This window comes from Gymnodraco acuticeps, unplaced genomic scaffold (genome assembly GCF_902827175.1).
Source record: "Gymnodraco acuticeps unplaced genomic scaffold, fGymAcu1.1, whole genome shotgun sequence".
Lineage (NCBI taxonomy): Eukaryota > Metazoa > Chordata > Actinopteri > Perciformes > Bathydraconidae > Gymnodraco > Gymnodraco acuticeps.
This window is the reverse complement of record NW_022992328.1, coordinates 48,189-67,693: the sequence shown is the minus strand read 5'-3', so window position 1 is coordinate 67,693 and position 19,505 is coordinate 48,189. Positions and strand designations below refer to the sequence as shown.

The following is a 19,505-nucleotide window of genomic DNA, read 5'->3' as shown; positions in this document are numbered from 1 at the left end:
ATGATGCAAGTAATAGGTTTATAAAAGATCTTTGTGAAAATGGATGGGGAGTGACGTGGAGGAAGAGGAGGAATTTATAAATGTATGTCCTAACACATAGTATTTACATGATGTATGTTCTTTGCAATGTTGCAAAATAACATCTCCCGCAGGATGTGCTTGGAAGTGAAGATAAATAGATGGAATTGGCAATCATATTGTGTAGTTCGAACTCTGCAGTAAAAAGGTTCCACTTGACAGCGGGCTGATCATCCTGTCGCCACGATGCGTGGGCTCTACAAGATTCTGCTTCTTTTTCTTCTGGCATGCCAAGACCAAAACGGTAAATTGCTCTGATGACTTTTCTTCATCCTGAAAATTAGATAATAACTATAGTTTTAACTCTTTGTTATTTTATTCATATGATTACAGTACTTGGAAGTAAAATCATAAATGGGACAACTGCCGGCGATGATTTGATGAAGTATATGGTATCGGTGCAGGAAGACGATGAACACATATGTGGAGGATTCCTTGTCAGCAAACATTTTGTTGTCACCCATGGGGGTTGTAAATTGTAAGTTACTCCTCCTTTTCTATAATGTTTTGTTATTTGATGTAAAAAGCATGTTTCATTTGTTCTGTCTTGTCACAACTTTACAAAATACAACAATAACCTCTCACTGATGTCTTTTTCAGTGACAAAAAAGGAAAAGTAATGGTTGTTCTCGGCACCTACGATCTCAGCAAACCTGGCAATAAAAGAAAAGAACATATTATATCCACATGCAAACTCCCACCTGGAATTGGGACTGACATCATGCTCATTGAAGTAAGTTTATTCATCCAAGTAGTACCTTGCTTTGAAGAAAATTAAACAACTGAGTTTAATTCAGTGGGAGTAAATGTAAATAAATGGGGGGAAGCAAATAGTAATCAATATTCCTGCTTATAGTATTTGCACAGCACAACCAAAAAACGGTTGATTTACTCTAATACTGCTCGCAATAACTTTTATTTAAGTGACTCATGTGCTCCAACAAACCAATTTGTACCTGACATATGATGTAGAGCAGGGGTCACCAACCTTTTTTAGGGTGAGGGCTACTTTCAAACAATAAAACAAGTCGGGGGCTACTTTTACTCCTCTTTTTTTTGTTTTTTGCAGTGTATATATTTAGCACATTTTAACATTATTATATGCTTACCTTTAACCTTTGTGTGCTGTTTGGGTCTTTGGGACCCGTTTTCAGTGTTTACTAAAAGAACATGTATGCAATTGAATTATTTTAACCTGCTTTATTTGGGGGTGGACCTCACCTCCTCTAGGGGCGGCCTCACATCCTCCAGGGGGGACCTCACCTCCTCTAGGGGGGTCTGGGGGTATGCACCCCCGGGAAGATTCTTTTTTTAAATGTTGAAGTGAAATGCATCAATCTGGTGCACTTTGAGCACAACATGAATTTATGGTGTCATGGCTTGGCTCTCAGCCACAACAAACGCGCGACAGAAACGAGAGCGTGAATAGAAAAAAAAGAGTTTATTTGGCTGCTGCTGAAGTACACAAACAGGCGAAACAAAAGGTCAGCTGGTCGTGACTGCTCTTCACGTTGCGTCCTCCTGCCAGAGAGAGAGAGAGAGCGAGATCCGGTCCAGTCCTTTATCCGGCTAGCTCCAGCCGCCAGGTGTCCTCAATTCCCATGAGCACACACAGAGGGAGAGTCATTAAAGGGCCACACACACCCACCACCAGAGATAGTGAGGCAGGGGTCGTCACACCCCCCCCCTTAAAGTCGGTGTCCCCAGGGCCACCGGCACCACACACCAACCCCATCCCAAAGGAAAAAGTCATGGAAAACAAAACCACACATATGGCACTCCCCCAGAACCCCCATGAAATACACCACCTTCACACAGCAATCCTCGCCTTCAGCACCCTGCCACACCTTTAGCAACACCCGTATCTGAGAAGCACTTTAAAAAACATGGGCAGAGCGAGAAAGATTTATCACAGTATGACAGTCCATATATATACACATCAAGGTCAAACTAATAACTGCTTAGTGCCATGGAGCACGTGACAGCGCGTCAGCAATAACATTGTCGGATCCCCTAATGTGCCTAACATCAAGGTTGTAAGCCTGAAGAAACAAAGACCACCTCGTCAGCCTTTGGTTGGGACACTTCATTGAATGCAAAAAGGTCAGGGGATTGTGATCTGTGTAAACCAAAATTGGTCCTCCTGCTCCCACATATACAGTGAAATGCTGCAACGCCCAAATGAGTGCTAACGCTTCCTTCTCAATCACCGAATAATTCCTTTGGTAACTGTTAAGTTTCTTTGAAAAGAAACTGACGGGTCTCTCCACCCCCCCCTTGTCAACCTGGAGCAGAACCGCACCGACTCCCACCTGGCTTGCATCTACTTGGAGATTAAAAGGACGATCAAAACATGGAGCCGCTAACGCCTGAGAGGAGCACAATAGAGACTTAACACTATCAAACGCTCTCTGACAGTCGACCGACCAAGTATATTTTACCTTAGCCCTAAGAAGTTCCGTCAGAGGAAACACTGTAGTGGAAAAATGTTCACAGAACCTCCTGTAGTAACCACCCATACCCAAAAATCTCTGGAGTTCCTTTTTGGTTGTGGGCTGTGGGTATTCAGATATTGCCCTGACCTTGGCCAGAACTGGAGCCACACAACCCTGACCCACCACATGACCAAGGTATGTCACTGTGGCCTTTGCAAAGGCACATTTGGCCAAATTAATAGTCAGATGTGCCTCTGTCAACCGTTCAAACAACCTCTCGATGCGCTGAACATGAGCCGTCCAAGTATCACTGCAAATTACCAAATCGTCTAGATACACCGTACAGCCCTCTAAACCCAACACCACGCGATTCATCAAACGTTGGAATGTAGCAGGAGCATTTTTTAACCCAAACGGCATTACCTTATATGAATAAAGTCCAGATGGTGTGATAAATGCTGCTATTTCCTGTGCCCGCTTAGACAAGGGGACCTGCCAATACCCTTTAAGCAAATCGAATTTGCTAACATACTTTGCAGACCCCACCTGATCTATACAGTCATCCATCCGTGGCAAAGGAAAAGAGTCTGATTTTGTCACCGCATTCACTTTTCTTAGATCAGTACAGAATCTAGGTGTCCCATCCTGCTTTGGCACCAAAATACATGGAGACGCCCAACTAGATGCTGATGGGACAGCAATTTTATTCTCCACCATGTAATTAATCTCTGCATCCAACCGACTGCGCTTAACTGGTGGCATGCGATAAAAATGTTGCTTAATCGGCTGAGCGTCCCCAACATCAATATCATGCTCAGCCCAGTCAGTTTGCGAAGGAGTGTCTCCAAACAGACACAGATATTTGTGTACCAATGCTGATAATTCCTCACGTCTTGATGCCGTCAAATGAGACAACAACCCGTCTAAATTATCTAGCGATTCCGAATTTCTCAAACGACCACAGAACAAACTATCATCAGGTTCGGGCACTATATCTCCCTCATGCGTCAAACCATGTGTCACCACCACAGCCGGCTGCACTTTATCCTTCTCCACCTCTGTGTCTGTGTTAACCTCCCGCTTGTGGTAGGGTTTCAGAAGATTTACATGACAGAGGCGTTTGGTCTTCCTCGTTCTGGTGTTGCCACAACATAATTTAGGTCAGAAGTTTTCTCAATGATAGTGTACGGACCTGAATACTTAGCCTGAAATGGGGAACCAACAATAGGCATAAGTGATAGAACCTGGTCACCTGGATTAAACTCCTGTCGTGCCGAACAACGGTCATAGAACTTCTTCATGTTACTTTGAGACACTGACAGCTTTTCCCGTGCCATACTCAAAGCAACACCCAAACGACGTCTGAAGCCATTCACATAATCCACCAAGCTCCGTGGTGGCTCAGTGTCAACACAACCCTCTTTCAGCACTGCCAAGGGACCCCGTACAGCATGTCCGAAAACCAACTCATTAGGGCTAAACCCTGTACCTTCATGTACCGCCTCCCTTGCAGCCAACATCAACCAAGGAAGACCTTCCTCCCAGTCTCCATCTAGCTCAGTACAGTAAGCACGCAACAAGGATTTCAATGTCTGGTGAAACCTTTCCAAGGCACCCTGGCTTTGAGCGTGGTAAGCTGTTGACTGGTTCTTCTTAATCTTCAAAAGCTTCAACACCTGAGCAAACATGTGAGATGAAAAATTGGAGCCTTGATCACTCTGGACGACCTTAGGAATACCAAATATTGAAATAAACTGTGACAAAGCCTTAACCACAGCCTTAGTTGTAATCAACCTCAAAGGATAAGCCGCTGGATACCTAGTGGTTTGACACATCACAGTCAGCAGATATTTGCAACCAGACTTTGAACACGGTAAAGGGCCCACACAATCCACAATGAGATGTGTAAACGGTTCACTTACCACTTGTATCGGCTGTAGTGGTGCTGGTTTGATCTTCTGGTTTGGTTTCCCTGTTAGCTGACACACATGACATGTTCTAATATACTGCGACACATCTCTCTTTAGACGTGGCCAAAAGTAGTGTCTCAGGATGTTCAAATATGTTTTCCGAACCCCAAAGTGTCCACACTCATCATGTGCGACTTTCAGGACCAGAGGACGAAACTTAGTTGGCACCACCAGCTGGAAAACCTCAGTTCCCCCACCATCAACAGCCACAGGAACCCATCTTCTAAACAACAAGTCATTATGCAACATGTATCCACTTGAAGTGTTTTCCCCCTGTGCAACTGGCGCAACACAGTCAAAAAGGTCTTTCAACGAAGAATCCTGACGTTGCTCCTCTCCCACCTCATGGTGTGTAAGTAATACCGAAAAGTCAGACAAAGATGGAACCTCCACTGTGTCAGTTGACTTTCCATCTGGTAGCAAGTCATGATCCCTTTTCGCCCTAGCACGTGTGATCACACACGAGTTCGTGACGTCTGGCATAACTGTAGAGCACTTCTCAGATCCTGACTCAATCAGCCCACCAGTGACTAACAACACAGAGGGAACATCAGCCCAGACTCTACCACCTGCCAAACCGTTACCCAGAATGAAATGTATCCCCTTGATTGGAAAAGCTGGGCGTACACCAATAGCTACCTCCCCTTTAACAAGGTCACAGTCAAGATACATCTTATGAACAGGAACAGGGAAAACCGTTAATCCCATCCCCCGACTCCGAACCGTGTCACCAGTGTCACTTTCCTCAGACAAAGGGTCAACGATAAAGGATAAAGGAGTCAAATGCACCGGTATCCCTCAATTTTAATTGGAACTCTGACATTGCTACCTACCAATGACACCAAGCCCTCTCTTATAAAAGGATCATAAGACGCCAAAACCTCTGATCCCCATAAGTGGTCCGTAAGCACCTCATTAACACAGCAGCTTTTCACAGGAACAGCTAATGCCACTGGTTTACCCACAAATCTTCCTCTCTTGGATTTTGCTCTAAGCGCCGGACATTCTGGTTTCCAATGGCCTTTCTCACGACAATAGTTACAAGTATCCTCAGATTTTTCCCAAGCCACTTTCTTTGGATCCATCCCCAATGAACCAACATCAACAGCCCTTCTACTTCCTTCAAAAACGGGTAGAGCTCCAGCGCGCCCTCCGAACCTGCCCTTATGAAGTAACACAAACTCATCCGCTGCCACTGCAGCTTCGGACACCGAAGTAACCCTGTGTTCTATTATATAAGTAGCAATGTTGTCAGGAAGAATGTTTTTGAACTGTTCCAAAATCATGAGTTCACCCAAATTGTCAAAAGAAGTGATGTCCAGAGCAGCTAACCAACGTTTAAAATGAACCGACAAATCCCTAGCCATTTCCACATATGTTTGACCCTGTTTTTTCTCCAAGGACCTAAAACGCTGTCGATAAGCCTCAGGAACGAGTTCATATGCTCTAAGCACCGCCAATTTTATTTTAACATAGCTAGAGCTATCCTCCAGACATAACGCGGAATATGCAGACTGTGCTCTTCCTGTGAGCACACACTGAAGCATCAGGGCACAGTCTGCATCCAGCCAATCCCTAGCCTTAGCTACCCGTTCAAAAAGCAAAAAAAAAGTGTCAGGGTCACTTTCATTACATTGCGGTAACAAGCGCAAATTGTTAGCATCGAACCGATTATGGGACCTGGGCACCTGTTCACCATGCCGCTCACCCAACGCCGCACCATCTCTGACCATAGAAAGACGTTGTCCTTCCATATCCAGTTTGGCTCTCTCAGTCTCCTGCCGTATCCGCTCCACTGCAATTTCCTTTTCAACCTCCATCTCATGCTTCATTTTGTCATGATTCAGCTGCAACAATAACATCTCCTTCTGCTGTTCAAAGGACAGTGAACTAGCCTGAAACAGTGGTTTTAACAACACACCTATTTTCTCTGCCGGAAACACTCCCGTTTCACCTAATGCCGTCACAATAGAGTCTTTTATAGTGCTTTTTAGCCTCTTATCGCCGACGATTTCAACCGAGAAATGTTCAGCAATTACGAGTAGCTGCTCCATTGAGAAATTGTCAAGGGCTTCCTGAGATGGAGCCCTGATAAATGCGTCTACATCTGCCATACTATCACAGAACACCGGAGCTTACACTGAGACGAAAAGCAAAACAATAAATGATTGGAGTTCCCCCACTAACTGCGGCACCCACTAACTAATCTCCTCCCTAGTCTTCATGTAGTTACTTGCGGCGGGTACTTATGCACTGGAGACCGCTGGCCCAGCAAAGCGACTAGCAAGCTAGCAACAATACTGCGACCACGGCCATGCCCCCAAGCCGGGGCTTCAGCCACTTTCACCACAACATTAAACACCCTGCCCAACGATCCCAAGGGAACCGTCGCTATAACCTACCAGGGGAAACTCCGCACAAATAATGAACTAACTCCCAACACCAGCTTACCTTACCGGAATGGACGAGCCCCCAGCTGTCATGGCTTGGCTCTCAGCCACAACAAACGCGCGACAGAAACGAGAGCGTGAATAGAAAAAAAAGAGTTTATTTGGCTGCTGCTGAAGTACACAAACAGGCGAAACAAAAGGTCAGCTGGTCGTGACTGCTCTTCACGTTGCGTCCTCCTGCCAGAGAGAGAGAGAGAGCGAGATCCGGTCCAGTCCTTTATCCGGCTAGCTCCAGCCGCCAGGTGTCCTCAATTCCCGTGAGCACACACAGAGGGAGAGTCATTAAAGGGCCACACACACCCACCACCAGAGATAGTGAGGCAGGGGTCGTCACAATGGATACAGCTCTCAACACTCAGATGAAAGGGAGCTGTATACTTTTCAAGAAACAAACATCTTTGGAATATGATCACAACCAATAATAAATTATTTAAACTTGTTTATTCTTATCTTGTGTTACCTAGTTAGCATTCTTTCTTTTTATTTATGCATATTTTACTAATCACTCCCCTTTTAAACTGTTTTTGTACTGTCCTATTGTACACATTGGAATGATTTCTTACTTTATCTAGCCTATATTAAATAGATAAAGGGGTGCACACACACACACACACACACACACACACACACACACACACACACACACACACACACACACACACACACACACACAGGCTGTGTGCTCCTCCGTGGCGATGACGGCTTGCGTTAAAAAATAATAATAAACATATTTGTAATGTGGGGGGACACAAACGGGATTTTGAAAAGAGCGGGGGACATGTCCCCCCTGTCCCCAGTGGAGATTACGCCATGCGTGTGTGTGTGTGCGTCAAGTGCAATAAATAAATATGCAAGTTGCAACACACACAGTAAAACTCTGCCCCTCATGTGCTGTATAGGCTGCATGATGGGCTGTTCAATGGGGCTGATGTGTTGTGTAGATTCTGCCAGAAGGAAAATCAGCGGGGAGGTGCCACATTGCTTTTCTTCCCGACTGCAACGTTGGTCCCGCAAATCAAGCAAGAACGTGATTGGTCGATATTCATTGTGGGGGTGGGGGGAGGAGGGGTGTTAGATAGATATAGAGTTGTAGTAAGTAGATAGACTAGTTCGCTATGATTTAGGTTTCGTTTATGCATGGGGGAGATTCTTTTAATTACATTTCCTTTTTTGTTTTGTGTATTTTATACATTTTGGATTTGCTTGGCGAGCTATTTTTAGAACGTGCCCGGCGGGCGCCTCATGTTGCCCCTGCGGGCGACTGAGTGCCCGCGGGCACCGTGTTGGCTACCCCTGATGTAGAGTAAGACTGTGTTTTGAAAAACTGCTTTTTGATTTTATTCGTCTCAAGATAAATTCCAAAAAACCAGAAGATCTACCAGAAAAAAATCAACTTCAAGACCCTGACAAGGATTTAAAAGAAAAGTGCCAAGTAGCTGGATGGGCTCCAGTGGATAACAATGACATAGATCATGTTGATCAGCTCCATGTGGTGGATGTGACTGTCATCAGCCCGAAGGCTTGCAAAGTGCAGATTCCTGGACTTCGTGCCAATGCTATCTGTACAGGTGGAGAACCGACAACAGACAAGGGAGGATTTTGTAAGGTATGTTTCAGAGATACATTTGTTTCTTATTCCAAAATAAGGTATAACATCATGCATAATCTTTTTAACAAATAAAGATATTTCCTGCTCACAGAGAGATGCTGGTGGAACCCTCGTGTGCAAGGGTAAAGCTGTTGGAATTGCGACTGTCAACGACAACTGTTCCTTCCCAGGTTTACCCAACGTCTACATTAATATCTCAGAATACCGTTCCTGGATCAACCGCTGTATTGAAGCGAAGAAATGTTTGAAAGAAATTTAACAATATTTCAAAAAGCTTTGCTTCAGCACAATTGTATTGTATTTGGTAGGAAAGGATGTGTCTTAGTCACTGAGTGTTTGCTCTTTAATGCAATGGCAACATTAAAAATAGATATTTATTTATTGAGCTGCTTAGTCAGAGAAGCAGGTCAGCCAAGACACTCATACAAGGGGATTAACAGAATATTTTTTTACAGAAGAAGTGTGTTAAAAACAATGAAATAAATAAATTAACTTGCGTTTTGGTTTTAACCTAACTAACATAAATATTTTATAACAATATATATAACATGTTGATGTTCTATATAGCTCAATGAAGCTATATAACCTCAGCAAACCATAGTGAAGGTCCTATGACATCGCTAAGAAGCTATTCCAGGTTCGAAGATATGAATGCCATCCCTATAAATAAGATAATGTAATATAAAAGATTAAAAATGAAACAGTCCTACTATTGGTAAATCGAGTACATTATGAAGAATGACCATTCAGGAGAGAGAAAAGGTTGTGAATGATAGTATTTGTAATATTATATGTTATGTTATTTATTTATTTCCTATGTTCCTAAAAAAGGCAAAGGGCAGCCACTTGAAACGCTGTTTGCATACGTGTCTGGCATACAGCAGTATACCAAGACGATAAAACACGTTGTATGACACTTTACTTGAAGATATGAGTCTGGTGTCTTCTGACATCAACACTCATATCTGAGGTTGGAAACTGTGGTCACTGAGGTTCAGCTAGTTTGTCACACAAGTCAAAGAAATGTTTGATTAGGCTGTGTCACGTGAGGCACACATGAACCATGTCCTCATTAATTCATCCAAATAATGATGAATAAATATGACCATTTGATAAAAAACAAAACCAAATTCAAAATATTGCAGTATTTGTTTCCTATGGTAACGGTCTTCAACAGGGTACACAAAATGGTATTTAAGTCATTATGAGAAATGCAAAATATATTTCTAGTGTTTAGTAATCAAAACAGTGATACTTGATTCTTAAAATGGCAGTTTTATATTGACATTTACTGCAGTTTCAACAGGTGAATTTGAAAATATTTTTAACATAACTGAGGGACTCAGTTACATGTTAGAGCAGAGTGTTTCTGTCTACCAGTACCATGTGTTGCATTAACCACATTATTTCTTCAATAAAGCTCTTGTTCACATACATGTGATGTAAACTAGTGAAAAGAGGAAAGATACATCATTATTTCAACAATTTGCAAGAGTTAAATCTAAGCACTAATATTAAAATAAAGTTTGTAAAAATTCTCGACACACACTTTTTGTTAGAACGGGGTACAAAAATACGGGACTCAAATGCGACGGCTCAGATTTTAATGAAAAAATAAAACAAAGTTTTAACTAAAAATCACTCATGCGAGGACAAAACAAAACTTCTCGATTTCAAACAAACAAAACGGACGCTGACGATGACGGAAAATCACCCAAAGTGAGGAATTAACAGGACCTGAAAGGAAAGACCAGAGGTAAGTACAAAATAAAACAGGAAATGGGAAAACGAGACATGACATGAAATAGGCAGACAAGACATGAAGTAACAAGAAAACCTGACTCTACATAGAAACCTGACTAGACTTGGAATTACATACCTGACTAAACATGAAGTGACAGACATAAAACAAACACGACTAACACAATTGACGAGACACCACACTTTAGTCTCTGTCACTTTAATGAATATGGGTATCTGACAGTTGCATTTTACTAGTCTACAAACCAAATCAAATCAAATCAAGTTTTATTGATATAGCACATTTATAAACGATTTTTGGTCGAGCCAAAGTGCTGTACATATAATAAAAATAGCCTACAGTAGAGACACTTTACAGCAAATACAACAGCACAGATTGTTCAGAATATCAGTATGAGAAAAACGACACCCTCTATCCTTAGACCCTCACATCGTACAAGGAAAAACTTCCAGAGAAAACCCACAGTTTAAAGGGGAAAAAATGGGAGAGACCTCAGGGAGAGCAACAGAGGAGGGATCCCTCTCCCACGACGGACAGACGTGCAATAGATGCCGTGTGTAAATCGAAGAGATAATACATTTTACAGCATATAGACCGAATGTTAGGAAATGCATGTGTCTGTAATAAGAAGATGAATCCACGAGGATGTCAGCTACAATCCTGTGGAAGCCATCAGGGAGGCAGCATGACGAGACCCAAGGCAGGACCGCAGAGACAGGTTCAGCCACGACCCGAAGTCCACGACTTAATCAAATTGCTCATTAAAATAAAACATGCCAACATGGAGCGTCACACACACACACACACACACACACACACACACACACACACACACACACACACACACACACACACACACACACACACACACACACACACACACACTTCTGACAGAGGCTGCAATGTACCAGGGGTGGAACCAGGAAACGTGTATTCGTAGCTTTTTTTTCAAAATGTCCACCTTTGCTAAACAACTTTGACATTCAATTGTAATCTTGTACACTGTGACACATACAGCAGTTGTAACCCTTAAAGTGTTGTGGGCCTCAATATGGCCGTTATCTTTAACACTAAAAGTTTCTTGCATCTATTGTAGAGGAAACTTCTGTGTAGCTATGCAGTGGGAGTCACCGACTCAGGAAGGAGACACGGGAAGAGCAGTAGCTTTGATGTCAAACACATGATGGTTTATTTGGAGTTAACGGCCGGAGGATTCACATCACAAGTCCAAGAGTCAGAGGTTCTGACTTCACGGTAGAGTTGCCACGTCAATTCTGGAGAGCCTCTCTCTTGCCAGCCCATCTAACTGGTTTCGCAGAGAGTAAACAACATATTTGAGGAGATAGCCTAAACAGTGTGGGAACACAGAGCTACTTGCCTCGGACACTTATGACCTCGAAGATTTTACCTTGGAGTCCACAAATACAGAGAAGGAAGTGTCCCAGTGTACCCACAACACAGACCATCTGTGACCCAGTATTGACCGGTCACAGAATGGGAACAATAACATTATTGGCTAAGCCGCCTGTGTCCTTAAAGAAGGTAAACAGACATCGAGGTTTGTCCTGTATGTTACTAATTGGCGTCTTATGATAATTATTTCCACAACAGTCCTCTCTTTTTATCATTTATGATAACCTAAAAACATTAGTCTAATAATAATTTGGTCAATAATTAACTCAATAGGCGTCTCCAGATTCGAGTGTGGTCTCACCTTACATTAATTACATCACAAAGTAGAATAAGATTGAAACATTCAATCACAATGATTGATACAGCCAATCATAATAGGAAAAATCATCTCTCATCAGTGTTTGATCATCTTTTGTCAAAAGCATAATAATGAACACACATAAAACACAGGTGCACAATGGCTAAATATTTGTTTTTAAACTAATATATTTGATCATTTACCATTAGTTAATTTCATTCATCAAACTATAAAATCAAAACCAGCTTGCCGCTTTAAAGATTTACTTCAAGGCAATCACTAGTCAAAAGCATTTTAAAACTCAGGATCGTAAGAGATCCAGCTACAAATGTACAGTTAGAGTATAGAATTCACACTGGTGATTTGATCAATCTGTAATCTGCAAAAGTGCAGTGTCCTCAATTTTAGGATTACTTTTACGTTTACTTAAATACGCTTTAGTCAAGAGTAAGGCACTTAGTGGAATCAATACATTCATTTTAGTCAAGTACATTGTTCAAAATCTGAAAAGGAAAAGTTAGGCAAATATTCAAAGACTTTTGTAAAAACCTGGAAAGGAAGGATTAAACATTTTTAAACCTTGAATTATTACATTTGTAAATGCTACCACTGATCTGTACCAAATTAAGTCTATCAAGTATTCCTATTAGCCATACTTACCTGAGCTACTTATGGTACTTGGAAAGGATTCTTCTGTGTTTATCTAATGTTGAGAATATCAATTTCTTTAAATTATACTTCTCTAATTTGAGGATCAAATATGCTACATAATTGTTATATGAAATATTATAAATATTTGTTTTGGGCCAAAACTGAAATTAATCCAGTACTTGAAACATCATTGTAGGTCTTTCTATGCATGGATAATACATTAAAGAGTAGTGTTGTTAAGCCTGATTACTGGATTCAAATCCACTAGAGTGCATGTACCTATCCAGAGGGGAGCCAGAACTTGATAGAGCTTGTCGCCGCACAACCAAACGTAATCTTGTGGCGAGCTAAACCCCACATCACTGGGCCAGGCCAAGTTGTATTGCTCACGGTTGCGTTGTCCCAGGCGAGCCGTCATCACGAGGTGGGAATGCTCCATGGGGTGTGTGTGTGTATTCCTTCGGTCGATTTTGTGACACGGACAGTCAGACTCCGCACACCGGTAACACAAACGAGGAACCAGAGAGCATATGGAACCGCTCAGCTGGCACTTGCCTGTGACACCTTGTGTGTAGTGTGTTTTGGTGTATGTAGTGCAAGTGTGGTGCAAGTTGGTGATTAGGACACATCACTTGTTGTCATCTACTTTTGTTGGTGATTAGGACACATCACTTGTTGTCATCCACTTTTGTTGGTAACTAGGACCTTGCAGTGGCTGGCGTGGACCCACGTAGCTCTCTCTCTGACCCTTGGCCTTCAGAGCTGTCCTACTGTAGTTATTGGGTTAACACTTGATAGGGATGTTTTCCTGAGTGTAGACAACTCAAGGTAATGGATTAGCACATTATCATTTAAATACAAAAATAGGATAGGCCCCTCAGAATTATTTGGGAGCCTTCCTGAGACATGCACATGCATAAATGTAAGGTTTGTGTTAGTCATTTAACATGCAAGAATCATAAACTCATCAGTCCAAAGTAGAGAAATGTTATTGTAATTTAAAGGTGAGCTAGTCCCTGCGGATATCACCCCTTCTCAATGATTCTAAATGTTATATTAATTCACCATTTACCGTTTGATAACATATTAGTTTATCAGAAATATTTTCCTCTTCCATAAAACAGGTTTGAGAAATAAATGTTCCAATATAAAATCAATTACTCAATATAATTGACTATTCCCTCCCTTTTCTTACATATGTCTCATATGAAATAATAACTTAGGAGTCTATTTAAGCATGGTGTAATCTATTACTCGAGAAGACTCAGTATCACCTGTGTGCAGCTTACAAAAAAACAAACAATTGTGAGAAACATATATTATGCAGGAAATGCATACCTTTGTTAAAAACAAAGCATATCTGATTTGGGAGGAAAAGCTTCTTCCCCCTTAACATCTGAGTCACTACTGATGGCATAGCATAAATGATAGTGGGTGTCTGAGGGTGTTTTTACTGAGAAATGTCAAACACATTCAAAACCTTACATTTGAAAACTGGTTTGCATTCCTCCACTTAAAATGACGTTATCATTGGAAACAATAAAAGCTAATTGTTTTGATGTAGAATCTATCAATTGAATCGTTAGAGCAGAACAGAATGGTCGTATTGTAGCCTGAGTACCGTGCAGCCTTCAGTTTCACCAGGTGGAAACATTGTCCATATAATGTGAATACATGTAGAACTAGACATTCAGAGGCCACTGACATTTAGGCCTATTTTAAAAAATAGTAGGGGCTTTTAACAGCTTGCCAACCTACAGGCATCCTCTGCATAGCAGTATGAATAGCCTTAAAAAAACAACCCACTCTGCGGTAACGAGAGTCATATTTCTGAACCAAATGCCCTAAGTTAAGCCGTTAGTCCCATCTGACTGACCCAAGGGTTGGTGCTGGTGTGACCGGGAGGCTTCCAGGTGTTCAGATGTCAAGCTTTCAGTTCATGGCTTGGTGGGGGGAGTGGCCCACGTGAGACAGTATTGTTCAGTTTGAGGAGCGGCATTGTCTCTGGAAGCAGGTAATGGTGTCCATTCTCAGACCAGACCATTAATGTCATTTCATGTAGAGCAGCCATAGCATCTCTGTGACTGCACTCAGAACTGTGTCAGAACTGGGTGATTCTTAGTGAAGCCGTCCAAGGCCATAGACAGAATGGAACCACGTACCAACAAAAGGGACACAAGGTCATCAATGTCTCTCTTTACTATTGGCCTAATTGCACAACAAATTAGTGGGAAAAATGTGGAGCACTAATCCATCATCATGTGAAATGTTGAGTTAATCTAAATAATTACTTATGGGTTGAAATCAAATTAACATTAGAACTAAAGTCAGTCATAATTGGACTTTGCACGGATCCGAATCTAATCAATACACCATTTCCCCAGCTCTGTGATGAAAAGGATAAAAGATTAGGTACATTACAGGAGTGTTCCCATACCCAAACATGCACACTTATCTTATTCTAGTAGAGATTAGAGGACAAGGTCTAATGTTGTGAACAAAATGATCAATTCAAAGTTATTTAGTTTATTGTTATGTACCACATTTAATTTAATAATTAATCTTGAATTACTAATAACTTTAAAGAAGGCAACAATTTACAATTTGGATAAAGTGATTACTCATCCAAAGTGTGTGTGTGTGTGTGTGTGTGTGTGTGTGTGTGTGTGTGTGTGTGTGTGTGTGTGTGTGTGTGTGTGTGTGTGTGTGTGTGTGTGTGTGTGTGTGTGTGTGTGTGTGTGTGTGTGTGTGTGTGTGCTTGTCTGCCCAAGGTTTAAAACATTTGGGATAGCACAGCAGTGAGAATGTTATGAGAACCAATCTGTTGTTTATACTAAACTCGAAGGAAGCTAGACTGGAACATTTTAAATAAATCAAAACACTTGCACATTAATTAAATACATTTGACATTTAGCTCGAGCTGGGTTCAATACTTTTCTTTATGGTATTTAAAATTGGGCTCGAGTAGAACCCCTGGATTTGGCTTGCAACATAAAGTGATACTGATCTCTGTAGGACTTGGAAGTGTTATGATTCAAAGTGCCTGTGAAAGAGAGGCCCTTGGAAAACAACACCTATTTTGTAACTGTAATTACCTATTTTAAAGAAATTGCAACATTATACTTTTAAAGAATTGCTCAATTAATTTAACACATTTATTATGCACACAATAAAAACGTCAACAAATATATTGATCCTGGCTTAACCAGCGACCTTTACTCTATTGTTCATAAGCTCGGTTTCAGAAAACTTGTCAGTAGTTTAACAACTATTTTAATTGTAGTATTGTCTATGGAGACCAATTGGTTGATACTAGAAATATTTTCAAGCAGTTTAATAAAGAATGGTTAAACTATTTTTAAAACTGTAATTGAACTTCAACTTATATTAATTACCTGATTCCAGTGGCCAGTTGGAACAGAATAATTAACACAGTTTCCATTTTGCTGCAACAGCGCAAAAGGTTTCAACAACAATTAGTATTATGTCTGAGTCTTGTTCTGCTTATCTGCTTTGTTTCGGAATGTGTTCAATACATTACTTTTTTATTCATTATTACTATACAATACATAGATTAAGAATAAAAGAAACAAATAATACAACATTGACCTACAAAAACAGATTTTGCAACCCTGATCTCCTCAGGCAGGTCTCTGAGGGTCTCGGGGCGCAGGACGGGCATAGGGTTTATACAAGGTCATAAACATATCTTAACATACCAGCAATACCATTTAAGAATGGATTCTTAAAGCAATATAATCTTATTTTCTTATTACACCTAGCGCTCACCCTGAACAGTGTGCTTCTTGTTTACATGTTCCCCTGCACTCAGAGGCAGGACATAAAAACACTTTTTTTATTTTTCTCAGGTCATTTACTTTTGGTGAGATAATTAAAGTTTAGTTCATTTTACCCTGTCTATGGACTGATTAATTATTGTTACAAAACATACACAAGATGGCGGGACAAACCAATATAGACCCCCATACAAACAATCAGACAAACAAAACATGAACTCTTAATAAACACCAGCGCGACAGCAAAGCTCATCCAGCTCAATTTAGTCCGGATTTTAGAGATCTTAGAGGGGGTGGGGAATTATCTCCAGTGCGGCGTCTTCTCACGCCTCACCCTTGCATACAAGTGATTTATCGGTGCCTGAAAGCCGTCCAAGAACGATAACTAGCTTATCCTCTTGCGACAACCACTAGGCTATTTGTTTCTAGTGGCGCTGTGCCCCCCCGATCGGAGCCCACAGACTTTTTCCCTGCCCTTTCTCTCCAAACAACAGCTCAGTTGACTGTAGTCCGTACGACCAGCCTATATACACTTGCTATCGAGTTCACCTCAAGGTGAAACACAGTTTGCCTATGCTTGCTTGCCACTACACACCTCTGATCAATTAGCCTATAATTGTATGTATGCACTCCTGACCGCCACCTGCTCCAGAGAGCCGTAGCGCATCGGGTGATGCACGCACCTCGTGCTGGCCCGTCTAACCATGAGAAAGCGGTCCTAAACAACGAGTGCTTTTAGACCGTCCCGTTTGAAGGACGGCGGTGCCGTGAGTTAAAACCTAGACAAGAACTGTGATTTTCTCCCTCTCAGCCTGCACTGCTCCAGCCCCACACACACACAGTGAGGGTTTTTACACACACACGCAAGGCTGCAGCTGGAGCCGTGTTTTTACAGAGAGGTGATAGCAGCAAATATCTTTGGCTGCTTATTTTCAACTGCTGTGCTTAGCCACTACGACCCCCAAAATCCGGCGATTTGTTCAATACAAATCTTTTACATTGCTTTCAATTCACACAGAAGCTCCACTTCACTGATGCTCTTTCTTTAAGGTATCTCTAAACATGAGCTGTGTATGCCTGTATGGCACTTCCGTCCCGAGCAGCATACACAGAGGAAATAAGCCAGGACTGAGTCCCCAGACACTGATTCCCTGGGTTTATCATCCCCAAATGTTCATTAACCAAAAGGAAACGCAGCCGATCAGTTTCACAGGTAATTTTAGGATACCGTCAATCACAGATTCTGATAAGGCAATGTCCAAAGTAGATTTGAAAATCACACCTACCACAATCTGAAGATCTGTTGGCATCCTGCCGACAACGCCAATTTGTAGAGGAAACTTCTGTGTAGCTATGCAGTGGGAGTCACCGACTCAGGAAGGAGACACGGGAAGAGCAGTAGCTTTGATGTCAAACACATGATGGTTTATTTGGAGTTAACGGCCGGAGGATTCACATCACAAGTCCAAGAGTCAGAGGTTCTGACTTCACGGTAGAGTTGCCACGTCAATTCTGGAGAGCCTCTCTCTTGCCAGCCCATCTAACTGGTTTCGCAGAGAGTAAACAACATATTTGAGGAGATAGCCTAAACAGTGTGGGAACACAGAGCTACTTGCCTCGGACACTTATGACCTCGAAGATTTTACCTTGGAGTCCACAAATACAGAGAAGGAAGTGTCCCAGTGTACCCACAACACAGACCATCTGTGACCCAGTATTGACCGGTCACAGAATGGGAACAATAACATTATTGGCTAAGCCGCCTGTGTCCTTAAAGAAGGTAAACAGACATGGAGGTTTGTCCTGTATGTTACTAATTGGCGTCTTATGATAATTATTATTTCCACAACATCTATTATGAAAGCCTGTTTTGAACATGCAAGTTACACGTGTTTTGTAATCCAACCATCCTTTTACGAAAAGTCAACAGACTGTTAGCAAACACACTGAAGCAATAAAGACCACAAACTAAGTAATATCTTTACTTCTCTAAAAATGACAAGACCTTTAGTGGAAGGTGTGAATTTGAGCAGAGACCATGGCAACCAGCTCCCTACTACTGCTGCTCTTCCTTTAATGGTAAGATGAGACATATAAATCAGCATTGGCTGCCAACTGAGAGCAATTTGGATAAACACAGGCGATTAATGAATTGTGATGTTGTATTTCAGGGGCTGATGGTTCTTATATTGTTGGAGGAAGAGATGCTGCCCGTCAATCTTGACCGCACATGGCCTCGCTGCAAGTCCGAGGACGCCACAACTGTGGGGGGGCCCTGGTGAGAGGGGACTTTGTGCTCACAGCAGCACATTGTGAGATACTAAGATTTTAAAAAACAGTCAGAGATGTTTCTGTTACTTTGTGTTTTTTCATATCAGGTCAATTTAGTAGAAATATAAACTTACTGGGACCTTTCATTTGTCAGACCGAAGTAATTTATTACAGCAAACATTTTTACATACATATTTGTCAAAGTAAAGCTTAGTTACAAGCAGGAAATGTTTTTGGGGGATGCACTCTTTGACAATGTTTTACTGTAGTGAAAATATGTAGTGTGTTATGTAACTTTTTCTGCATGTAAACAGTCTGCAAAGTCACAAACCCTCAAAGTACACCCTGTAGCGAGTAAAACTTTTCTAAAACACAGAAAATATGTGTCTATGCTGCCCCAGAACGCCTCGTTGGAGATTTTTCTTTTTCCATTTTTTCTTCCGGGGCCTATTGACGTCACTAAGTCCAAATGGACCAATTTGCACACAGCTATAGAACAATAGGCACACCCCCTGTAGAGTGCAGGCTCTACAGAGGCTACTGGAGCGGACAGTGTGAGGTGGATTTCCCGCTGTGTTTCCCTGGATGCTGGATATAGACCAAGTGCCATGCCAGTGGACACCGCGGTGCTCAGGCTGAGCTCTGCGGTGTCCACTGGCATGGCACGCAGACCCCACGCAGCAGCAAGGAAACAACACCAGTAATCCACCTCACACTGTCCGCTCCTCGAGCCTCAAAGGGCGGAGCAACAAGCCCCGCAAAGTCCCGCCA

The 19,505-nt window shown here is 41.9% G+C and overlaps 1 protein-coding gene across 6 annotated transcripts; it reads left to right on the top strand.

Moving 5' to 3' along the window:
- Positions 1-116: 116 nt before the first annotated feature.
- On the top strand, positions 117-19,420 carry LOC117541376 (trypsin-1-like). 6 transcript variants are annotated; one of them, XR_004568308.1, is made up of 7 exons: positions 117-322; positions 412-556; positions 679-811; positions 8,285-8,539; positions 8,634-8,712; positions 18,467-18,542; positions 18,635-19,420. XR_004568308.1 is itself a non-coding variant. In XM_034208512.1 (6 exons), exons 1-6 carry the CDS (start codon positions 265-267, stop codon positions 18,685-18,687), a joined length of 723 nt encoding a protein of 240 aa, XP_034064403.1. In that variant the 5' UTR covers positions 117-264; the 3' UTR covers positions 18,688-19,420. The 6 variants fall into 6 exon arrangements, 5 of the variants coding, with proteins under 5 accessions (XP_034064403.1, XP_034064406.1, XP_034064401.1 ...); XM_034208512.1 differs by lacking the exon at positions 18,467-18,542; XM_034208515.1 differs by having other exon boundaries at positions 18,467-19,420.
- The last annotated feature ends 85 nt before the right edge of the window (positions 19,421-19,505 follow it).